Source organism: Vicia villosa, linkage group LG3, assembly GCF_029867415.1.
Source record: "Vicia villosa cultivar HV-30 ecotype Madison, WI linkage group LG3, Vvil1.0, whole genome shotgun sequence".
Lineage (NCBI taxonomy): Eukaryota > Viridiplantae > Streptophyta > Magnoliopsida > Fabales > Fabaceae > Vicia > Vicia villosa.
The window spans coordinates 52,594,489-52,621,151 of record NC_081182.1 but is presented as its reverse complement, the minus strand read 5'-3'; the positions used below and the strand labels follow the sequence as shown (position 1 = coordinate 52,621,151).

The 26,663-nt window shown below is 33.2% G+C and overlaps 2 protein-coding genes across 2 annotated transcripts; both read right to left on the bottom strand.

The window, feature by feature from the left end:
* Positions 1-19,834: 19,834 nt before the first annotated feature.
* LOC131655715 (uncharacterized protein At4g08330, chloroplastic-like) lies at positions 19,835-21,639 on the bottom strand. The gene is made up of 2 exons (XM_058925536.1): positions 21,423-21,639; positions 19,835-21,318 (listed from the first exon to the last, which is right to left on the bottom strand). Exons 1-2 carry the CDS (start codon positions 21,512-21,514, stop codon positions 20,907-20,909), a joined length of 504 nt encoding a protein of 167 aa, XP_058781519.1. The 5' UTR covers positions 21,515-21,639; the 3' UTR covers positions 19,835-20,906.
* A 2,765-nt stretch (positions 21,640-24,404) lies between these two features.
* Positions 24,405-26,443, bottom strand: LOC131661426 (photosystem II 22 kDa protein, chloroplastic). Its single transcript, XM_058930966.1, has 4 exons — positions 26,140-26,443; positions 25,922-26,038; positions 24,885-25,122; positions 24,405-24,733 (listed from the first exon to the last, which is right to left on the bottom strand). The coding sequence occupies exons 1-4, from the start codon at positions 26,350-26,352 to the stop codon at positions 24,489-24,491; spliced, it is 813 nt and encodes a 270-aa protein (XP_058786949.1). The 5' UTR covers positions 26,353-26,443; the 3' UTR covers positions 24,405-24,488.
* Positions 26,444-26,663: the final 220 nt, after the last annotated feature.

Sequence of the window (26,663 nt, the reverse complement as noted above, 5' to 3'; positions counted from 1 at the left end):
CAATCATCAAACATTTTAAGTTTAATGTACCAACACAATAGATCGTGAAAGCCTTGTTGTCACCAAGGTGAACTACTCCATCTTCCTTTGGCTTCAAAGGCTCAAAGTATTCTTCATTTGGACACATTTGTTGACCAATTAACTCCAAACAAAAAAAGGGGGAAAGGTGAATTGTGTTGATCAAATTTCTTAAAAAACTCGTTAATAGAAACTTTTGATATTAAAATATTTATTTTAGAATAAATGAGAAAATAGAGATGGAGCAACGAAAAGATAGAGAAGAGAAAATACAAAGAAATAAGCAGCAAAATAATGAAAGACATAAGATAATGATCAACAAGTAGCAAAATAATAAATGAAAGAAATAAAAGAGATAAATGATAGAAATAGCACACTAGAGAATTATCATGGTTAAGCTTAAACCACTTGGGCTACTCCAGTCTCCAAGAGTTTCCACTAAAATCAAACTCTAACTTTTCACAGGTTCAACCCAAACAACCTTTCAAAATACTCAAGTTTTTTCACATGATCAACCCAACAACCTTCCACAAACAAAAGAAAGATCTTATACAAGCTTAACTCAAAACCTGCGCTAGAGATTTTTGTGGATAAACGTGCTTGCATGTACAACTATTTACAACCGTTAGATGTTCACGATAGTTTATATGATGATAACATTATGACGTGAAGTTTTCATCAATTAAGAAGAAACTTTAATTAAGATTTATTTATCAAGATGCTTATGTGAGATCAAGGTGTAAATTCAAATTCAAATTCAATAAGGACAATATCTAATGTCAAGCAACGTTTGATGGAAACCCATAATGATATCTGGTCACCATATTTGCACAATGACATATACCAAGTTTGGAATCGCAAGCATATCTCAAGCATCCCACCATCTGTTTGTATAAAGTGTATCGAATATCTTGTCATCTTCAGTTTTGGTTAATTTTGAATTTGCTTTCAAAGAAGTACTTGTTGTATTATTCATTATCCTATTAAATCTCTTTAGAATATCAATAATGTACTTTCTATAGTGAATTACCAAGCCTTTCATGGTCGAAGCAAATTCAACGGCAAATAAGTAACGATGATCTCCTAAGTCATTCATATCAAATTCACTGCTCATGTTAAATTTGAGATTCCCAATCTCAATATGATTTCTTCCTGTGAAGAGTAGTTCATCCACTTATAGAAATATTATGCTGAGATTGTTTTCATTCATGCCTTTCACATAGATTCCATCTTTAACGATACACTTGGAATAACTAATATGCTTTATGAATTCACCAATCTTCTTATTCCAAACTCTTGAAGCTTATTTCAAGGAATATAGAGCCTTATTAAGCTTCAAGACCTTATTATTTTCTCCTTTCACAATGAAGCTTTGAGGGTGTTCAACATAAACATCCTACTCAAGATAACCTTTGATAAATAAAAAATATGACATCTAGTTGAACTAGATTTCATTACAATAAGTTAGCCATAACTACCATCTCAATTCTTGCGATAAGTGAAAAAAAATAATGTGAAGTCAATGCCAATATTTTGTAAGAACTCCTTTACAAAAATTCTTGTCATTTGTTTCGAAATGGAACCATTTGGGAGGTGCTTCATTTTGTAGACCCATTTGTCTGTAATGGGCCTCTTTTATGTTGGTAAGGAGAGTGGGTGTAATAGGTCCTCTCATTCGCTTATTTTATTCTTTCATATTAGTAATTGACATAGAAGATGTAGCTGCTTTTGCATAGCTGAGAGGCTCATCATTAACAAATAAGACTAATTATTTTGTAAAAATGACATCATATTTTTAAAGACTTCTAATTGGAAATTTAGTCCTTTAAGATATTCATGGGTGTCTACTTGTGTAACACCTCTTTCATGTAGATGAGGCTCAGTCAGGTTATCATGAAATACAAATGGCACACTTGAAGGTGAAAAAAATATCTTGACTCTATCAATTCTAACATTAATGATTAGTATTTGTAACATATCTACTTTAAACACTTCTCTAGATAGCATGGTTGTATTACTTGTATGAACCTACAATGTGGTATCCTACAAGAATAATATTTTCGCTCTTATCGTCAAGTTTTTACCTTATTTAGTATGGGATGTGCTTAAAACATAAAGACTTAGTAACCTTATTTGGTATGGGATGTTCTTGAAACATAAAGATTTAGAGATCCTCAAGTGCTTCCCAAATGGAGTGTAACCTGACCAAATTGCCTCTGGAACCCTGTATAATATCTTGGTTGGACTCATGTTAAAGCACATAACAGACAATTGTGACAACTTCATTACCCCAAAAATCACGTGGAATTTTCTTATATTTCAACATGCATCATATCATGCTTATGATAGTCCGCTTATGATAGTCCTGTCCCTCCTTTCATCATGACCATTATGTTCAGAGGTGTACGATGAAATGATCTCATGCTGAGTTCTCATTTTTATACATAAAGATTCAAATTTTTTTAAAGTTTACTCATCACTTATATTACTTCGAAAAATCTTCAGTTGTATTTCAATTGGTTTTTCTATCAACACCTAACTTATAACACCTCATCTTTAGTTTTTATCCGGTAGGTTGACATCATTCTAGTGAATTTGTGAAACATTGAAGAAAATGGTCCTATTGCATAATGGTACATCACTTGTATTATAGCAGTCTTAGGGTCCAATATGTTAACAAACTTAAAGAAAAAAATATGGGTTGATGATTATTTGTTCAATAATGATCAAATCCCAATTGTAAGCTGCATGTGTGGTTGTCCGATTAGGACTTGATAATTTGCTTAATGGACTTTTAATTGTGTCCTACACATGGTCATTTGCTCACACACAAACATCACATGGCCATTTTGTCCCTAAGTTATGGACGTCATTTGAGAGTAGGGACATGTTTGCCACATCAGGACCACAGTGAAAGGTGCTTATAGATTAAATGTTTTATTCAGAAAACTGTCGAAATTGACAAGATATAATCGAATCTCCAACTAACAAAAATCAACAAGTGCATTAGATGAGGGATATGGTATGGAGAAAGTGTGACACCTTTAGAATTTGGATCACAAGAAATTAGTATGTGATTGAACATTTGAAATACCATGATGCTATTGTTAGATGTTAAACTTGATTGAGTGATATAGTCTAAAAAAGTTTTTTGTTCAATGAGTGAAAGATATCTCATCTACTTACTTCTATTATCAACTAGGGGTAATTGAATTCATGTGTCATAGTAGATGATGATTATGTTTCATGTGTCATTATATTACATGATGAAAATGATTGATGTTTGTATATGATTGATATTACATGTATTTAATATGCTTTACTCTTTCCATTGTTAGATATTCTCATTTGAAGATGATAACTCAATTTCTATGTTTCTCTCGTGGCCATGTCATGAATCAGCAAGCCCAAGTGCGGTTGCCAATAGCAAAATTTTAGTCCATACTTCTATATTAATTCTCCTATCCCTGTAATTTATAAAATATTCTCATTTTATTCTTTTAACACCAACTAATTTGCCATTTATTTTACCAATCCACTCAAATTTTCAAAATTTGAAGAACTTTGCATCATGACCGTATGTTTATCGGAGTACTCTAAAAAAAGTCATCTGGTACATTTTTTTCTTAACCAGAGAATTCGTTGTTATATTCTTCGGTGTCTATTTTTTATCCTCCAAAAACTTGTTGGTATATTCTTTGATGTTAGATAACTTGGTTTAATGTTATTCGATGACTTCCATTTTTGTGTTCTAGATTATTTACCGTTAAGTATCCGATAGTGTTTTTATTTTTAAATTAACTTTTTTTTTATGTTGCACGGTTATGGAAATTCCTTTACAAATATGCAATAAAAATAAGATATGTGTAGATATTTGTTGATGCATTCTTAACTACACAAAGATTTGACACACGAAAAGATGTTATAACGTAGATTAAGGAGGTTAGAATAAAAAATAAAGTAAATAAGGGTATGATCCCCTTGAGGTCCTGAGTTCGAAGGAGCCTAGGACCAACTTTCGGAGACTACGTGGGGCAGTAATGCTCACGGATAGATTAGTCGGTACGGAAGGAAGGAGACCACTCTATAAAAAAAGGAGGGAGAAGCAACAGAGTAATACTTGATGGTGATAAATGTGAGAAGTACATGAAAACGGATAGTGGAACACAAAATGCCAATAAGAAATGCGGTTGTCCATTCAAAATCATGTCAACACCATCCAAAGATGGTTTTGGATGGAAGATTGGTGTAAAATATGGAATTCATAACCACAATTTACCTGATATATTATAAGGTCATTTGTTTGTTGGTCGGTTAAGCGTAGATGAGCAACAACATGTTGTTTATTTGATAAAACGTTGTGTTTCACCCAGACACATATTGATGTCATTAAAAGAGCGAGATCCGGAGAATGTCACTCAGATCGCACAAACATATAAACATAAGAGTAAGTTACAAAAAGAGATAAGAATTCGTAGAACTGAGATACAACATTTTTTAAGCTGATAAAGGACACATACTATGTTTACTGAAGTAGAATAAGAGATGACTCAGATGTAATGAGAGATATTTTTTGGGTCCACTAGATTCAATCAAGTTGTTGAATATTTTTCCGATTGTGTTGATTATGGACAATACGTATAAGACAAACAATATAGACAACATATGTTTGAAATAGTTGGCATGACGTCAATCGAGTTGACATTTGTTGTTGCATTCTCCTATATGGAATATGAGCAAACAAATAACTTTTTTTGAGTGTTGGATAAGCTGAAATAATTGTTTGTTAAAGAAGAGTTATGTCCACAAATGATTTTGACTGGTAGATATATTTCTTTGATGAAAGAAATTGAAGTTGTGTTTCTAAGGACAATTAATTTGCTTTGTCGATTTCACATCAATAAAAATGTTGGTTCAAAATGCAAGCAATATGTTGTGAATGATATGCAAAAGGTGATAGATGCATTATGGATGAAAGTCATATGGGCTAGTGACGAGGTTGAGTATCATCGCTGGTTGCAACAACCTGATCATGTATGTGTTCATTGTTTTGAATTTATTAATTATGTGAAAGACACATGGTAGACTCCTCATATGCATAAATTTGCTGGAGTATTGATCAATCAAGTGTTTCATTTAGGTAACACATCGACTAATGGGTATATACCTAATTAGTAGCAAAAATTTGGATTCTTTTGATGTTTAATGTGTTGTTTTGATGTTTCTTTTTCATTTTAAGGTTAAGGCTGCTCATTGAAAATTAAAGTAGATGTTGGAGAACAATATAGGTGACATGTGCAAGTGTTGGGAGTCTATGAATTACAACTTGAAGTTACAATTGGAAAACATTACAACTTCTTTTCAAAAACATGTTTATGAAGTTTAGCACGTGCACACTAGTCCATTTTATGGGAATTTGCATGGATCAGTGTCCCGAGCTGCTTTGAGACACATTGTCAAAGAGGTATTTATCATTGGTTATGTGGGAACAAACTAAATCTATGGTGTGATCTTAGAACATATTACGGGTTGCCTTGTGATTATGAGTTAGGAAGATACACACTTGATGATGATCTGATACCAATAGGCGGTGTTCATATTCATTGGAGGAAACTAAGCATGGAAGTTGACTTAGAGGTAGATGCAGATGATGGATCATATGTGGATATGAGTAGTGCAATAGATGCATTGTGGAAGAGGTATAGGTCACTAGAGTGGTAACCACATTGGTTGGATGGATCACATCAGGAGGTGGGGAGGTATATATTTCCTAAATCCAAATTGCCATATACATTTGTCAAGATGGTATGGAACAAGTGTGCCACACTATTTCAGACACCCCTTGTACAAACATATATCATCAAATAGATGAGTCACTCTATGATTCTCGAGTGGGTACAATATCATATCAGCAGATGTCAACTCATCCAATACATATCTCAACTTATCTACATTTTGTTCTCCTTGCTTATACATCCATCTTATAGCCCAAGAAAGTCCAACACTGCTAGTTGCAATCTGAGTCTCTCCTATTTTTCCAACAGTTGGAAAATACTCGTGAGTCCAACACTGTTACAAAGTTAATACTATCAATAAATAAAATTAATAATAAATAAAATATATTAAAATAAATACATGTAGCAGAGTGACATATCCACCGAGCTGCTTGCAAGTAAACATGGAAGCATCTCCTAAATATTTATAAAGCGTGACCAACACAGCTGCCCCCCGACTATATCTACTACATTCAGTAAAGTCCCTAATTAGTAGTGGATACCTTGCCTCAACAAAAGTAAAAGTCTTGTCAAAAAATGGTGCAACCTACTAGCATCATCATATAGGCTCAAGCAGCACAATCAAATATAGAATCAACTCAATGACGTGTAAATAAGGTGTGAATCCAATCCAGCTTATAATAAGCACTCCTGCAAGCACTGACCTCTAGTGTTGCCTCCTCAAATGGAAATCACAGCATATCAACAACAAGAGCAACAAGAACTTCTTTAATGATACCTATTGGAGGGTCCCATAAATCACCCATTAATCGAAAGGTGAAGCAGACAAGAAACATCGTACAATGTAATGGTCATCTCACCAAATGGTATATGAAATAACAATGTCCCGGGATTCCATCTCTCTGCAACTGTTGATACTTAGTTTATGTATATACTCGAAAAATTAGTTCTTTGGAGTAAAGAGAGACCAGAGTCACTCAACCACCTCTCTATCGAAGGTGGGAGACAATGTGTAACCCATCTTATCGGCGTACTCCTGTGCGCAACAACCTTGAGTTCTTTCTTCAGATCTTTCTCCTTAAAAAAATTTAAAGTATATATTATAAAATATAAAACTAAAATAAAAAATTATTCAAAATAAAATAACTGAGATTTACTTACCTTGTCCTATCATAAATGACGAGCAACATGATGCCCGTACTTTACTAGAAGAGACGTATAATACAACCCACCTGGAATTGTAGTGGTTGTGGAACAGGTGCACCCATCCTCAGCATCCATCAATTTTTGAGATCTCCGTCCTAAACCTCCACGAGAAGTAATAAGACTGTCACGTCCTCGGTGTCACATCACTAGAAAAAAAACAAATTTAATAAGTTTGAAAAAAATACCAAAACCGGATGTCTATCACCAAATAATCTGGTGGTTAAAGTATTTTAAGCCTAGGATCATATGGCCAAAGAGATCCGATAATTTTTTTCTTTTACCGGATGTCTTGTCTTAATTTTGTCCAATGGATTATTTTTAAAAACAATATCGGATGGCTTACTTTCATGACTTCCGGTGTTAACTTTGAGGATCACAAAATTTGGATGTATGTTTTCCAAATGACAGTGTGTGTATCAAATAACTTGGAAGTAAGACTTCCGATGGATTTTTGTGGATAGAACATCTTAGTGCAAATACTTTTGATGGAGTTTTTGTGGATCAGATAACCTAGTTCAAGAACTTCCGGTACGAAACAAATTATCACTTTCTCAATTACTCGAAGAACTTAAGATCAGAATGAGAGAAAAAGTAAAAAATTTAGAAAAATAAATTATTTATTCAGGTTTTTGGTCAAAATTCATTTATTGTAAGGGTCGGAAGATAAATGTTAAAATTTTATCCCCAAACCCCCCATTTTAACGTTGTAAAATTTTAAAAATACATTCCACAAAAGCATTATTCATTTTTTATTTTTTCAAAAATCACTGGGGGTTTCTGAATTTTCATACAAACAACTGAACATTTGCTATTTATGACCAGCACGTATACGTTTTTATTGCATTCTTTAGGTTTTTCGAGATTTTTCATGTTTTTTTACCGTGTTTTTGGAAATATCTTTGGTAAAACTACAAAAACATTTTCACAGTTTTTGAAAAATTCGATAAAAAAGAATACTTTTTCCAATTTTTTTTGAAAAATCTGATAAAAATGCATAAATTTTGTTTTGATTTTTTTGAAAAGTGTCATACCCCAAAATTTGCCCATCATATTTCTATATATTCTGATCCACTTGACTTTCAAATGCTGAGGAATAAGCACACTTACTTGTCTCCTAAGCAACAATCTTTCAATTAGGGTTTTGCTCCTCTCCAAGTAAAATCAACCTATGATATTTCAAGTGGACTTCATGGACTCTCATATTCCTCAGAGAATCCTCACATCAATTTTCAAGCTCTGATTCACAAAGATTGCCCAGACAAAAGCTCAAATAGTCAATAGTCGACTAGTTTGACTTAAAAGTCAACTGTGATTAAATCACAGTCAAAACCCCTGATTTTTGGTCAACATCAATATTTTGAGGTCACATTCATCATTTGATCAAGGTTTGATCATGATTCATCAAGAAAAGCTCAGAAATCAACAAAGCTCGTAGTTTCTAAATTAGGGTTTTCTAGGAGAAAGTCAACCCAACTTTGACCAGCCATAACTTTCACATGGAACATCAGAAATTTCCCGACTACATCCTATCTTAAAGGAAATTGAATTCTCTACAACTTTGTCTCTCTAATGCCAAGGCCAAAAATGCTTAATTTAAGAGATATGGTCCAAAAGATTATAGGTCCTTTTTGAAAGTTGACCAAAAGCAGTTTTTTGTCAAAGCCCATATCATCAAGATAAAGTCTCCAAATGGAAAAGTAGTTCCAAAATAGCTTGTAGAGGACATCTTGGGCTTTCCAAAAAGTCCTAGAACACTTCCATATCTTTAAAATTGAGGGAGATATGCCTTGTCAAAGTTGGACAATTTTGGGTGAAAAATGTGAAGGAAATAAGTTTCAAAATGGACTTTCTTGAAAATGGGCCCAAGTTTTTAAGATCTAATCTTGATCCTCAAGTTATCCAAGACATTCAATCCAATTGCCATAAATTATTGAGTTTTATTTGATTTTATATGGATTTTATTCATTTAAAAAGTAATATAATTCATATAAATCAAAGAAAAAATCAAAGATTTTATTTGGCTCTTGATTCCAATCATAATCAATCATCAAATAACATATATTTGACACAAATTTTGTGACAAATAAGATTGGCATGATTGAGAGAAAATTGACCATAATTAGTAATATTTAAAATCAAATTCCAATCAAATCCAAATCACTTGATTCAAAGGGATTTAATATGTTTTTGTTACCCTAAATTCTCCCACTATAAGTACACAAGCTATACAAGTTACAAAGGGACGAAAAAGTTGGTGCAAAGCCCTAATATAACTTTAAGAAAAACTCAAAGAAGTAGGGCAAAAGAGAATTTCTTCCTCAGCAAGATTCGGCCGCTCCTAAGCATCCTATCTACCTCCTGAGGACTTAAGGGACTCGATCCAACCATTTGGGAAGTCAGAAACACGACAAGATCGCGCCACCAAGGTTACATCGATTCGTTCAGGTTCTTGAAGTTCAAATTGATATTCTATGAAATTTAAATGGCTTCTGTACGTGCATTCATGTTTTCCATCATGTTTAGGATCGATTTGAACCATTACTCTGAAGTTTTTATGCAGGAATGATTCTTTGCCATTGTTAGGGCATAAAGGTCATCCTTCATCGTGTTCATGGTTGCAGATCGTTTCAACAGAAACTAACATGTCCATTGAATTTGCAGCATCACAAATAGCGGATCTGGGTTCTCTTTTGTGTTGTTTGGCTTTGATTTTGTAGGTTTCAAACTCGTGCCATGGATGATGAAGAACTCGTAGTAGATTCCGCAGGAAAATTCGAAGCAATTTCCGTTAGAATTTCCGCAGGAAAAAGGTTGAAGATGAAGACCGGACGGCTGACCTTTTGATCAGCGTGCGGGGTAATTCTGGAACCTCTCATTCGCTGGTCAAACGTCTCACTTCCTCTCTCCTCCAACGATTGGTAAAAACGCAACATTAGGGCCCACGGTTTGAATATCCCATTTGGATTCTGTTTTAATACTTATTAATTATTGATCATACTATTATCAGCACACAAATTGAGATCAATTGGCAAAAGCAAGTGGATGGTACCTTTGAGGGCCTGAGTTCGAGACCTGGCCATGGCATTTTATTTTTAACAAATTGTGTGATTCAAGATTCAGCGCTTCGCCTCTCCTCACGCCCATGATACTCCCTCGCTTCCCAGCATCAGATTGTCACGAAGATGGATCCAGTGACTCAGAAAACGCTTCCCCGCCATGGACACTCACAAGCCAATAACACCAGATCCAGCGCCCAGGTTTTTTTTAATTATTTATTTATTTATTTATAAAACTTTGTTTTACTTCTTTTTCTTTAAAAACCAATTACACATCCTTTTTTTATAAAAAAAACAAAACCAAAACCTTTTTTTTCTTGTTAAATAAAACAATGATTTAGTTTTTTTTAAATTGATATAATTTTATATAATGCTTAGAATTAGTTTAATTTAATAAATTTAGGATTAGACTCCCCTTTTGATTTATTTTAGTCAATTAATTTTATTTGGTTCATATAGTCAATTTAGGTTAGTTATAATATTAATTTCTTTTATTTAATTAGAATAATATTAATTTTAGGTTTAATAATTTTAAATTAATTTTAGTTTTTTAAATCAGATTTAGCCTTAGAACTTCAAAAACCATAGATAACTAAGGGAAACCTTTAATCGGGTTGTCCATAGTCTAGGTTAACCCTTAGGTTTTTGCCTGCTAGGTTTTCTTCCTTATTTTTAGACTAATAATTATTTTTAGGGTAATAGTTTAATTTTAGGCTAATTAATTATTTTTAGATTTTCAAACCCTGATTTTATTTTTGGCTAACTATTTTTCATCATGACTACTAATCACTGTTTTCCCTAACCCTTTTAATTTTTTATCTGTTACCTTATAATTGTTGAGGTTTTTTTTATGCGCGAATTCTTTCTTCATCCCATACTCTATGATTGTCGAATACCTTCTGTTAAATATTTTGCCCTTTTAATTTTTCCTTTTTATTTCTGCCTTTTTATTTAATTATCTGCCTTTATTTCAATTATTCAATTTTCTGTTTTTTAAATATTAGAAGGTGTATAGGTCACTTATTCAGTTTTTAAATGTATTAGTAATTAGGATTTTAATTTTCTGCCTTTATTTTTTGTACTATAACGGCTGTTTATTGCTGCTAATAATTATACTGCATGGTTAGTAACTTCAGGGAGTGAACACTATGAATTGAATTTAGAATCACTAATTTTACAAGATAAAAATATCCGAACTGAATCACCTGATTGTGGCACACGCACACCTTTATGGCAACCTTTCTTATGCTGCCTTTTCGATTTAAAAATAGTCAAGTCCCTCGAATACGAGGATGCCTTAGCAATGTTGCCCTCAGTTCATTATCATCATAAAAAGATCATAAGTCCCTTCGTAGTTGCCTAAACCAAAATGATCTTGCCTCGATGTTGCCTACAATTAATGATGTTAGACTCTTTAGAATGCTAAGGTATCCTCACTGGTTCCCTAAAATGACTATTATATCCTTCCCTAAATACTACTTGGCCATCTGTATGGTAGGGACAGTCTTATGGCGAACGATAATTCTCGATGACCCTTTTTCAAATCCAATGAAAGGACTACCTGCCCTCTTTATGGTATGGATAGCCCTTTCAAACAAAAGTCTTAAAGAACAAGAAAGATAAACTTAGGGTAGGTGCTCTTAAATGCTTGCTCCATTCACATTCAAACTTTCAAATTACTTTTCACACCCCTTTTTCAAATCAATTCAAAAAGGCTACGCTTATTTACAAGCTAAAGTCCTTATTCAAATCTTCTCAATTCACACATGACACTCTTTCAAACAATTCAAACAAACAAAGTGAGCTAAGCAATTAAGAACCCATGGATACAAAGGGTGCTTATATCTTCCCTTTGTATAACATACCCCCCGAACTCAAAATCTTTCAAAGGTATTTCTTGATCTTTTTGCCTTTCCTAATTGGATAAAATAAAAGTCGGTGGCGACTCTTGCTATCCGCAACATTTCTAAAGTCAGTTCTCCCACCGTATTACAAAAGCATAGTAGAAATGCATAATTGTTTCCATATTTTTTGAAAAATCCTGTAAACATGCATACGCTCTATTTGATTTTTACCGGATTTTTCAAAAAATCCAGAAAAACTTATAATGGTACCACATATTTTGAATAATCCGATATGTTAAATAATTTTGTTTCATTTTTTCTGTGAAGATTAGAGGAATAGATGGTGTTAGAACAAGATTTGTTCTGATCAATTATCTTAGTTTTGATGATAACAATAATATGAATTTTGCTTAAGATAATATGGTACTCTAATCCAATGCAATTTCCTTTTCAGGAAATATATAAAGAGTATGCATAATTCGGCGCTCAGAAGCTTTGTCTCAAAGGGTTCAGCATGCAACATCAGAACATGGTCTGGCAAGACATCAGAAGATGGTCGAAGCAGAATCAGAACATGGGTCTATGGAAGCATCAGAAGAACATGAGATCAGAAGCACTGAAGTTCTGATGGTATCACGCACAGAAGCACTTCAAGGTCAGAAGATCAGAAGATGCTTTGCACCAAGCTGTTTGACTCTGATGATATTCAAACGTTGTATTCACAAACATCAGATCAGAAGGAAGTACATGTGGCAGGCTACGCTGACTGACAAAAGGAACGTTAGAAGCTATTAAAGGCAACGTCAGTAGACACAGCGTGAACAAGGCTTGAGGTAGTTGACAAAAGCGTATAACATTAAATGCGATGCTGTACGGAACACGCAAAGCATTAATTGCACTCAACGGTCATCTTCTCCAACGCCTATATATATGAAGTTCTGATGAGAAGCAAGGTTAACGATTCTGAACAAAACAACTCATATTAACTTGCTGAAACTCTGTTCTATTCAAAGCTCAGAATCTTCATCTTCATCAAAGCTCACTACATTGCTGTTGTAATATATTAGTGAGATTAAGCTTAAACGTTAAGAGAAATATCACAGTTTGTGATTATAGCTTTTAAGAAGCAATTGTAATACTCTTAGAATTGATTACATTAAGTTGTAAGGAACTAGAGTGATCGTGTGGATCAGAATACTCTAGGAAGTCTTAGAGGTTATCTAAGCAGGTTGTAACTAGAGTGATCGTGTGGATCAGAATACTCTAGAAAGTCTTAGAGGGTATCTAAGCAGTTGTTCCTGGAGTGATCAGTGTGTGATCAGAAGACTCTGGAAGACTTAGTTGCTGACTAAGTGGAGAACCATTGTAATCCGTGCGATTAGTGGATTAAATCCTCAGTTGAGGTAAATCATCTCTGCGGGGGTGGACTGGAGTAGTTTAGTTAACAACGAACCAGGATAAAAATAACTGTGCAATTTATTTTTATCGGTCAAGTTTTTAAAGCTACACTTATTCAAACCCCCCCTTTCTAAGTGTTTTTCTATCCTTCAGATGGCATGAATTTTGGTTGAGAGCGTGATAGAGCTGGTGCTGCGAGAGCTCGAGAGAGGAGAGGTGACGTAAAGGGCTCACATCTCCAGGAGGGGAAAGTAGCACCGATTAATCCTCATAGGAAACAACTAGCCGATCAGTTTCAGTTTCTTGTATCTTGTACTACCTGACGTTGAGGATCTAGATTTGCTTCTGGATGGACGAAGGATGATGAGGATGAGCCAGTTGATGTTCAGGCAGCAGTTCGGGATTACGTGTAGATGGTGGCAGAGACAGAGGTGCCCCATCCTTGAGAGACGACAAAGGTACCCCATACTTCATAAACGATAGAGGTGCCCCATCCTTCTGAGGTAAAGGTGACGAATACTATAGAGGTTACTCCAAAGATGGCTATTAAGGCGCTTATTCTGCATACGACTATTAGGCACTTGCTACAGATGATATGAAGGTTGCTCATCCTATCGAGATAGATGTTACTGCTCATGCTTCGATAAACTCATTTGTACACACGAATTAAGGGTTTCCTTGTGGGTCAATGACTGTTCTGTGCTTGCTAGATATTCGGGTGGCATTCAGATTATGGCAGGGAGAGGTATGTATATGATATGCCAATGATGTGACTTTATTTACTATTGATAATTTGAAATTAAACTATACTTTTTACTTTGTTTGTTACAAGAATGTATTCCGCTTAAGGTTCCCTACCCATGGGTTGGAGTTGAAGAAATTATCTGATGTTGTGATGACACTAGAGGTGAAGGCGATGATTGAGGATTATTGTATCTCCCACGGGTGGACTGTTTGCTTACCATATTGAATAGTCAGTTATTGACAACCTTTGTTGATCGATGGCATAAGGAGAGATATTAATTCCAACTTCCATTTTATGAGATGAAGATCACATTGGATGATGTCTCCTCTCTGTTCCATATTCCAGTGGCAGGCAGTTTTTACACCGCTCATATCATTAGTTAGGAGACCGCATATATGACTATTGTACAACACTTGGGGGTTACTGAGGAGGAGATGATAAAGGAGTTTAGGTATATGAAGGAGCTCATTTTCTCCTATCTTGGCTAAGGGATAGGTATGGCAATATAGTGTATTAGGGTATGTATGAGACAACCACTAGGATATTCATACTACATCTTGTAGGATGCCCTATCTTAGCAGATAAGTCTCATGTTTATATTGATGGAAAGTACATGTGGCTGTTTATTCGCCTTGAGCATTATAGTTGGGCATGTTGGTGTGCTGCATTGATTGTCATATATACTACGCTTGGAGAGGCAACTATTTTTGAGACTAGATAGCTTGTCGATTATATGAGTCTATTTCAGGTATAAAAATTATTATTTTTTATTAATTTAGTTATTTTGGTGATTATATCACTACTATAAATAATACATTTCACGACGAAGCTTTCACGTCATCCAGAAAAAAACGAGGTATTATACCCAGGCGCACCATGTTTTATTTTTTTTATAATAATAAAAACAATATATTTTCTCGGTTGTTAAGAAAACTGAGGGTGAAAACAAATCAGTACACGCTTCGAATCCCAGCTATTACAGTTTATGTTTTATTTGTTTATATTGTAAACTAAAGGAACTAACCCATCGGTGTTTCTTTATACCCAAAAGATCAAATGATCAAATTTCACTATAAAAGCACTCGTCAAACAGAAATTAACCTAATCATTATTTATATGAAGCCGCCCCAAACTCGCATGCATCATTCTTTATGATGGATTGCAAAATCAAAAAAATCTCCAATGTTCTTCTATCTAGAACAAAACATTTTTTTCTGCCCTTGCAATCTATCTCACAAAATGATATTAATTTTGTTGTTGTAATTTTGCTCATTTGATAAATTGCAAGTGCAGAAAATCTTTCTTGTTTCAAGTTACACAAAAAGAGTTCTCAACATTTGAAATGTTAAACAAAGAAGGAATCTTAACTTATCAGTAATAACTGCAAATATTTGTTGTAATAATTGCAAATATTTGTTGAAAAGATTTATTGCAAGCAATTTACCTTAATATTCTGTGTAAATAATGTAATATTTAAAATAAACCGAGGGGTGTATTAATCATAATTAATCGAGGGGTGTATTAATCATAATTAACTACAATTAACCTCGGTTTTACATGATATGATTAAATGAGATGATTATTTACCTCGGTTTTACAATTAACCGAGGGGTGTATTAATCATAATTAACTATATAAACACTCGTTAAACAAATTTGACCCTAATTCTTAATAATATGAAGCATCCCCAAAGAGATGGAATATTTACCACCACTACAACATATCTCTGGGATGAATTGCAAGTGCAGAAAATAAATATTCTCATGGTGGGAACATATAACTTATATGAAGTTGGATAAGTTATGGAGTATTTTTTGCATATGCAACATAAAGGTATGAAACAAAACTTGAATTCCACCAAAGATCTCTATCATCCTGCATGAGACATCTAGCATCTAAATCTTAATATCACCGAAGATTTGTTGTATACAATGTATTTTTAATATTATGTCAATACAATGTTACAAAAAAATGTGCATTCACATCGGTGGTTTAACATGCCCGAGGTGATGTTTAAGCGTTTTTTTCTATATTATTTCACCGGCCTTAACAAATCTTTGTCGTCCATTTAATGTTTATCAATGCTCAAGACGCTACTATTAGTGATCCGCATGAAACCTAAGGGACATTTATTATAAAACCATGTTGAATATTGAAAATCTAACCTAAACAAAAGATATGAAGCGCTTGAAACCTAAGGATGCATGGAAAAGTTCTCTTTGAGAGATTGCAAGATCAGAAAATTTTTTGGAATCAAGGTTTTTCTTCTTAAATATTTATTCAAACCGAAAATGATTTGATATTTGTTATTAATCATCTTACCCTTTTTTTTCCCATCAAGAACAGAAGATCTTCCCCAAGATTCAATAGTTAGAAGATCTAAAGTCTAAATCTCGAGGGAATTTGATTTCTAACTCGACCCTAGGGAATTTGATTTTTATCTTGAACTCTATGGAATTTTAATTTTTTTAATTTTATATTCTATGTAAATAATGTAATATTTGGTAAACAATATAATATAATGGGTAAACAATGTAATATTCTGGGTAAACAATGTATTATTTTGGGTAAAAAAATGTAATAAATTTTAAAAAACTAAAAAAATAATAATAACCATACCCATCGGTTTTTTATTAAACCGATATAAAAGATATGCTAGTTTTGTAAATATTAAAAGTGCAGCTGCTGGGGTTCGAACTCATGTGCATATAACTATACCCCTCGGTTTTCGAATCACTAGGGTGTTAGTGGAAACTTTTCATGACGCCCTTCGTTACCTCGATGCCTTAGCCGAGGTAAAACACATTTCGCGTTTGAGGTTAAACGCGTTATATTTGTGCAGTGCTTGAGCTACGAGCATTTCCCTACCATTTGTAACATGCAGGCTAAGCATACTACTGTTAGAGTCACATGGGAAAAGAGATGGAAGGGAAATCATGCACATCCAGGAGGTGTTATGGAGTATAGGAGGAGGATTGATGCACTTACTATAGACATGGTCATTGGGACACCCTACGCAAACTATAAAGTGCATCATGAGTTCGATGATACTTAATTGTTTTTTGGTTATCAGTGATGGGAGACCTTAGTGGATAGATACTTACTTGCGAGGTGTATGCGCCAGTTTGGATATGTCTAGGACATCCCACGACCAGTCCTTGTTATTCCATCTAAGGGCATTGATAGCTGGTTTCATGGTAAGATCATGGATTCTGCACGTTCTATTAGAGATCGTACAATGGAGGTTCAGTTCTCTACGGAGTGCGTGGATGGATATTTGGAGTGGTACCTTACTGTATCATACCCTCGCATCATCTTACCTAGGCATCATGGAGATGATGTTGGACCTTCTCATGTTGGATCTTCTCATGCTCATATTGGGGTACCTTATGATGATGTGTCGCCACCTCCACCGTCTCCACATGGTGTGGATGAATCTTAGTGCCTGCAGACGATAGCAGTCATTATGTAAACAAAAATGAAAGGTATTTCTTAACAAAAACTAAGGCGACATTATAAGATATTTCTTAACAACACATGACCCATATTTATACAACTTTGGATTCATTATGGACCATACAAAATGAAAGATGCAATTGCAGCTGTACAAAACTGTCGGCAAAATCTCAACCTTCCCATTTTCATTCTATTAAAACTACCTGTTTCACTCATGGACGAAAAATTCAGTACTAGGCAAACTACCTGATTTTTTATTTTAAGCAAAAAAATCGATAAACATAAAAACTTTTTAAAAAATCGGTATTTTCCTTAACATACGCGATTTTTTGAAAAATCTAGTACGCAGAATTTTGGATATACACTATCAAATTTTTGTTTGATACTAGATTTTTCAATTTGGTCTATTAGATATTTTAGCCATATTTTTTTATTAAATTTACACAAGGGCAACATGGATATTAAAGAAACATGTGGGGGTGTCAGGTGTAATCGGAGAGTGTTAGGATAAAATCTTGCATCTTTAAATGTTGAGATATGGAATAAAATCTTCTCACAATCGAAAGATTTTATCCTGGCACCCCCTCAATTGTAGTGTTTTTACCATAATACCCTTTGTGATTTTTTATGTTTTTGAAAAATTGTGTATTTTTTGGTTTGTTAAAAAATTTCTGAGTTTTTACCTGATTTTTGAAGAATTTCACGAGTTTTTACTAGATTTTTGGGAGATTTGTAAGTTTTTATCGGCATTTCCAAAAATTATCGGATTTGGACTATCGGGTTTTTCGAATACAAAATTGAAAATTTCCAAATCCTATTAATTTTTACCGGATTTTTTCAAATCCTAAAATTTTTTACCCGATTTCTCAAATACACTGTTGAATTTTTCAAAAAAGTATGAATTTTTACCAAATTTTTCAAAAAGTCTATGAGTTTTTATCAGATTTTTCAAAAAATTTATGAGTTTTTACTGGTTGTTCAAAAAAATTTGAGTTCTTATGAAAATTTTCAAAATATACTCTCGGATTGTTCAAAAAACTATACTATTAGAGTTTTTAAAAAACGATGAGTTTTTACCAAATTTTTCAAAATTCACTACTAGATTTAAAAAAAAAAAAAAAAACTACGAGTTTTTACCGAATCTTTCAAAATTCACTACCAGATTTTTTTAAAAAAAGTATGAGTTTTTACCGAAATTTTCAAAATACACTATCGGGTTTTTAAAAAAAACTATTAGTTTGAATCGGAGTTTTTTGAAAAATCCGATAAAATTAATTATATTTTTTAAATACACTATTCATATCGATTTTTTTAATTGTACTATCTAATATTTTGTTCGCTCCTTTTTAATAAAAATATTTTTTAAATATAAAAAAATGAGGAGAATCCCAAATCCCACGGCCCAAGGACAAAAGAAGTGGTAGGAGGCCCAAGTGACACAGAACTTGTGATGCAAACCAAGAAATGATTCTAGCAAGGAATATTCATCTCTAGAAATATGTAAAATAAAGTTGTTATGCTATGTCACTATTATGTTGTTGTTAACTAAGGTCGTAAGGCATGAATTGTTATGACACAGAAACCTAATTCTACATATCTTCTGTTATGGCTCTGCCTTAATGGAAATAATAGGAATGAAAGTAAATAGTTTAATAAAATACATAACAATTGCTTGACATTGGTGTTATTCAACACAACTCTGGTGCATTTTCATCTCCAATTCTCCCTTTTCGCAAAAAGGATCTTACTTGGCGATTATGTATGGAATACAGCACTTTGAATGCGATCACAAGCCAAAACCATTGGTGCAACCTGTGGATGTGCTTGTTTGAAAAAAACGTGAATGTTGATAATAGTTATAGCAGAAGTGACTAATTGATTTTGATGCGCGTAAGAAGACTGACAAATCCATCTTAGCAGAAAGCAAGGGACATGTGATCATACTAAAAAAAAGATAGGAAAATAAAAAAATGATAAAAAAAATGTTGTTTGTCCCTGACATGCAATGTAACTCGATTGATGCATAAAGGCTACTCATTAGTCATGGATAATGATTGTTTGAAGTTGTTTGAAACTCCAACATTGCTGATGCGGTAGCCTCCGCATCCGCATCGGGCCGCAATTGCGGTGTGATTTGTAATCACGCGTCTAACAACACTAGATTTCGCATCAAACACCTACGCCCATGTTTTTTAACATATTTTCGTCATAACTCATTATTTGAGAATCCATAAACTCAATTTAAATGTGATTTGTAATGTAAAATATTAACATTAAGTGTTTTTTAATGGTGTATTTCAAATATTTCCTAATTTAAGTTCACGCCGTAACGGCCGCAATGCGCATTGGAGCAACTGCAATGGTCGCAATCGCAACACCCGCAACCGCTTCCGCGATCGCAACCGCAATTTAAAACCATGGTCAAGAAACAAGAATTTCAAGACATGTATTCAGAATGGAGATTTGAAGTGCTTTGCAACAACAACACATGAACAAAAAGTTGATCAAGTAATTTGTGTACCACTAGAAGTATTGAAATATAATGGTAAAATATATTTCATCACTTTTGTGGATGAGTTCTTCAGGATGTTATGGCTATTTTATTATCAAGGTTAAGATTGAAGCCTTAAATGTCTACAAAATATTCAAAGTGTTGGTAGAAATGCAGTGTGAAGATAGTGAAGATCTTGAGAACTGACAGAGGGGGTAAGCACACCTCAAAGAATTCTGAATCTTTTGTGCAAGCTAGAGTATCATACATGAAGTTACAACTACATACACCCCTAAACAGAATGACCTTGTAGAGGGGAGGAATAGAAACGTGCTCAACATGGCCATAAGCATGATAAGGAAGAAGTTATTACCACATGAATTCTGAGAGAAATGTATTCATGCACAAGACAAGATTGGTTGCAAAGGGTTTATTGCAAAAACATGGAGTTAATTATGATGAATTCTTCTCACATATGGTAAAGGGGAAAGAAGATAGAGCATACAAATTGCATAAGGCCTTGTTGGCTTGAAACAAACACCATGGACTTGAAACAAATGAATAACCATTAAAGAATTTTGACCAAATGGTTAATTCCAAATGGTTTATGCATAATGTCTTTGGCATGGAATTTCAAGACACCTCAATGGGAATGATACTGAATCAAGCAAAGTGTGCTAATGATATTTTGACTCGAGTGCAACTTTGCGGTCACACAAGCTGATACAAAACATTTGGTACATACATTTCAAAACCAACAAAGAAAAAATACTAATTGAGACAGACAAGGGAAGGATGAAAACCAAAATCCTAACTTAAACAAAGGTTCATATGTATGTATATTGATTAATAAGAAACTCCCAACCTCCTTAGTCTCTGGTGATCAATATTATGCACATACAAAGGGACAATACAAATATGCAATATCTATTACACTTATGTTATGTATGCAATTTTTCAAGCTAAGACAGAGATTCCGTTTCCATATTCTAATGAAGACGAAGGCTGCAAGGCACGGATACGAATTTTGTACTTCACTTGACTTGGTGTTTCATTGGAAGAAGATGGTTCTGTTCCATTTGATGATACTAGAATAAAAGATGGTGATGATGTGTAACCATTGTAAGCATAACCAATATGATTGCAACACTTTCTACACCGAAGCTTAGTTTTTCGACGAAACAAACCCCACAAGTGCTTAGAAAAATGAGGCGCACATTCAATTTCATCAACCTGTGTAAACCTGGAATCATCAATGTTGAAGAATGAGATGATGCCTCGTTTTATGGATTTTCCGTATGTTGAATCTATTGATGATGTGTTTCTGTTGGATGAGGATAGGTTAAGATCATAGCCGCAAGAACCACAGCTGCAAAAATCATAAACATTTAAAAAACATGACACATATCAAACAAAGTAACCATACTACAAAAAGAGAAATCAAATATTACGACCAAGAGAGAGATAGAGAACCTGTAGCGGACATCTCTTTGACTATGATTTCGATAAGAAGAAGAGGAAGAGTAAGTTGGAGTGTTGTGATTGTGAAGTACTGAATTGTTCATATTGTGATTGATGAGAATTAAGAAAGAACAACAACACACACATGTAAGAGGAAGAAGAAGTAAAGAAAAGGAAAGTGACAAGGTTGTTATTGTTGTGTTATGTGGGAACGAATGAACGTGTCACAGGACGACGACTTTGACTCTCTACCCAATCCACATCACATCATTTTACTTTTCTTTAATTACTAGTAAAGGACCCGTGCGCCCGCACGGGTCACGTAAAGTCGGTATAACAATCAAAAACATATAATATTGTTATGGTTAAATAATAAATTTAAAAAAAAAACGACGTATGTATATAAACAATAATCAACATATCATAATGATTGATAAATAAAAATGTAATATTTTGAAAGAAAAAAAATATTAAATAACTAAATAATTAGAATAAAACAATTAATAATAATAGTTACAATAGAGAGGAAAAGAAAATTTGAACATAGATGTAACATTTTTTATATTAAGTAATCTTATATGTTTGATAATGAATCCAAAAAAATTATTTAAATTTGTGGACTACATTATAAATATTAAATAAATATAATATTGTTATGGTTAAATAATTATATTAAACAAACTAAAAAATGTATATAAATGAAAATAATTAAATCGTAAATATTTCGAATTAAAGCTGAAATATGTATGAAAACCTAAATAAATAAATAATTAGAACACAATAACAATTATTAATAATTGTGAAAGAGAAAAAAAAACATTAGAATTCTTTATTTTATAGTTTTTATGATAATATTAGTTTCTTTTTTATATTGTGATTTATTAAATTAATTTATATAAATTAATGATATAGTTATATGACTATTATGAATTTGTATTTGTAAGAATTAATACTTTATAAAATACCACAATTTTGTTTTTTTTTTCCTTAAGATTTAAAAAATAAACGAATAAATAAGTATGAACAATTATTATTAATTATGAAAGAGAAAAAAATAAATAAAACTCTTTATTTTAGAGTTTTTAAGTTAATGAATCTTAACGTGTGATATTGTATGAAAAGAAATACTATAAGTTTTGGATTACATTATAAAATAAACAGATATCAATGTGTTATTTTTTCCACACAATTAGAAAATTGACTGATGTATAAATAACGTGGAATTAATTATTACTCTTAAAAAGAGTTGATTGTATTTAGTTCTGCATGCACAGAAAAAGTGGATTTCTCCAGTTTCCAAAATCTCTTGCACGTTTACCTACTAAAGAGAAGTCTAATAGGTAGTAGTTTTTGTGTATATATGGTGATAGAAGCTTGGAAACTCCCACACTTCAAGTAAGAAAGGGCGAACAGTAAATCGGAAAGTTGGAAGAAAAAATGGCTAGTTTCTCACAAGTCGCCAAAGCATGCAGGTGGTTGATCTTCTTCTATTAATCCAATCTATTTATTTCGTTTGTTTTTTGTGGATTATGAATCTGTTCGATGCTTGTTCCTTATTTATGAATCTGTTCAATTTAACTTTTGTGCACGAGTCAAGAAATTAAATACTTTTTTGCCAATTACTATAGTTAATTAGACCGTCGGTGTGAATGAAAAAAATGAAATATATCTGTAATTGATAAATATTGTTATTTTTGTCTGGGTCTACTGGCTTAATTTGAAAGCCCGGCGAGACAACTGATTCAAAAAGTAAAAGACCCAAAACTGGTCATACGGCTGTAAATTGCTTTTATTGGTTTGATAAGTCCTACACATGCACAAATTACTTAAACTTTGAGAGTGAGAAGCAAGGTACATACAATGATACAATGCATTTGTTTCTTCACCCTACAATATTAATAGCCTAGATTTTGAGTGATATTTTGACAGTAGAGTCAACAACCATGTTACACACCAGACTAATAGATTTCAAGATCTCACTAAACAAGCTGGTAAAAATTCATTGATGATTCGAAATGGGACAAAAACTCAAAATAGTTGTTTCAGGTTCATTCAAAATTAACACCAGTCATTAATAATGAGAGTTCCTATTTCTTGGTTCAATCGAAATAATAAATGACTATAGTGTCCTAAAACTGTTGGGATGTGCTTGTTACCCTTGTATTAAACCATACAACAAGCACAAGCTTCAATTTCTCACAACTGGGTGTGTTTTTTAGGATACAATAGTACACATAATGTTCAATGAGAAACACTTTTCTTTTCATGATGGATTCCAAGACACAAGAAATATTGTAAAAACAATGCCTCTAACTGAAAATATTGCTGCACATTTCCTCTTTGGCTTGCAGGAACCACTGGTAAGTTGTAACAATACAAATGAGGGGTAAGTAGTACCGAGTTCAAATGACAAGAACTCAAATCAATAGGAAAACTCTAACATATAACAATTACAAACAAGTCAAAGATTGGTTGATGCAAATGAAGACTCTGCTAGATCAATATAGGACTCAGTTGATGAATCAAACACAAATGATTGTGAAGAAGGTTTAGCAAAAACATAAACTGGTCTTGAAAACTTACAAACAGAACTCGAAATATTTAACCAACAAATTGTATCTTCTAACTTGTCCCTAGACTTTCTAGATACTACTCAGTCTCATATTATAAGCAAAATTCACTTTTTAGATTCATTGAATAATTAATGTATCTGGTCTATATATAGACCAGATACATTAATTAGTCAATGAACTTAAAAAGTAAATGTTGTAATATGGAACGGAGGGATCATTGCAACGTGGAAAACATACAAAGTGATCTTGAGAACCAATGGCAGAATCAATTGTGTATATACAAACCATATATTGTTTTATTGGTTATACAGTGGCAAGTATTGCAAATATTAGTACGAATTGTGCAAAGCATTGGTCTACTTTCATAGATTGTTCAGTTTCTTATAGCATAATCTGTATTCAAATGTAGATGATAGAGCTGTTTACCAAGAACTCAATGCATTGATCATAGACAAACAAAAGTACAAGTTTTCTTTAAATACAAACAAAGTAGCTACTCTCTAATCTAATCTTCTTCATCATCTGTTACAAACTGGCCAGTTCCAGGATTCAAAGCAGCAATGAAGAAGAAAGCAACATTGAACAACACAAGTGGTTCGATTTCATTGATCGGTACACCAGTTTCAATGTTGAGTTGAGCTAGTGCTCCCTTTCCGGTGATAATCTCTCCAATCAAAGAGAAAGCAAATCCCAATTGAGCCAATCTTCCAACAAACAGTTCATTGGATTTGGTGAATCCAAACAAAGGACCTGATTTTTATTCACAAAACAAAAATCAACCAAAAGATTTATAAGAATAATAGTAACGTAACCGCGTTGCAGGCGATCATCAGAGTTTAACGCAAGTGGTTGGTGCGCAGTGTGTGTGAGTGTTGTGAACCGTAAAGAGAATGTTAATTACCTCCTTCGCTGAGACCGAGAGCTGCTCTGAAGCCTTTTCCTGGAGGGATAACGCCTCCGGTAGTAGGTTCATCATCAACGAATTTACCACGGTCACCTAGAGCTCCAATGGCTCCTAGAAGTGTGAAAATGATGAAAAATAGGAGAAGTGGCTCAGCTTCATAAATTGGAATTCCAGTTTCCAAATTCAATTGTGATAGAATTCCTTTCCCGGTTACTGCTTCACCCAAAATTGATGCCTGCAAATGCAACAAACAACTTGTGCCATAAGTAATCTACCATACACAAATGTAGTACTATGTTGGGGGTTATTATTCCTATCTCAAATACACTAGTACTACGAAACACTTACACCTTTACTAGTAAGGGTTCGACACTCGTGTCCGACATTTGTACAATATTCATATTTCATGTGATGGAAAAATGAGACAAGTGTTCAAAAAAATGTATTTTTCTGCAGAATTAATGTCTGACTGACTCACACATGACACTCATATAAGTTAACACGTCTAAAACAAGTGTTGTTCAATATAAATTTTTTAAACAAAACTCACATGTTTAAAAGAGTTAAGCATATATTAAAACAATATTATCAATGAAGGATTAATTTTGATTAAAATATTTTTAAGTCTTTTAGCAATAAAGGTTAAATACTATGATATACGTAGCGGTGGTGTCGTATCCATAAATCCGTGTTACATAGTAAATATAAGTAAAACTTGGTCAATGAAAATTGATGTGTTTGTTTCAAAATTCTGACTAAATAAATCAACTTTTCCTGACCAACTTTTTGTCATTGGGTTTTGAATTTGTCATTTATCTCATTTAACACTTAATTCAAACTAGTTTAGCTACAAAAATCATCTACCTTTTTTAATTTGCATGATATCCTTTCACTATTTATCTATTTACTCACTTTTGGAATCACAAGTTGTAATTTTATTATAAATCCTACTAATCCATATAATTAATATGGTCCATCAAAAATGTTAATTTTCATGAATTACATTATATGATATAGAGATAAGATTTACTCACAGCAAAACCGATCATAGCAACACGACCAACAAAGAGTTCATTCTGTTTAGTGAAACCAAATCCTCCAGAAGTTCCAAACACACCATCTTCAACCTTTGGTTTTGGTTTAGGCACAACCTGAACATATAACATCATAAAATGAAATGAAGCTTAAGATTATAAAAATGTTACATTTGAAATATTAAAAGTAAATGAGTACTATTACTATTAATACGTACCTTAGCAGGGGCTTTGGTCTTTGATTTGAATAGAGCCAGAGTTTTAAATGTGCGAGATGAAAAAGACTTAGAATTAGAAGAGAGTGGGTTGAATGAGATATCAGAGAACCTAGGCTTCAATCTTTGACACTGTAATTGAAGCAAAGGATCTTTGTTCAAGGTAACAGAATAGGTGCTAGAGACACTAGACATGAGCAACATAGTTTGAGCCATTGCTATGTTACCTTTGCCTTGTGTTGTGTGTGTTGTATGAAATGTGTTTGATGTATGGTAGAGTTTTACTAAAGCATAGGAGGAGAGTGGAAATATTATCTTTAATAAGGTGTGTGTGTGGATGTGGTGATTTATGTGAGAAATACTCAATGACAGGCAAACAATGTGACCACGTCTCGTTTAGTACTATGTGTGGTTTTTTTGTGATAATGTTTTTTTTTTTCATTTGACGAATATTGGGATTTATGAATCAACATCAATTTTGGGGATCATTAATATTATTTACATTAATATAAATTCAACATATTACC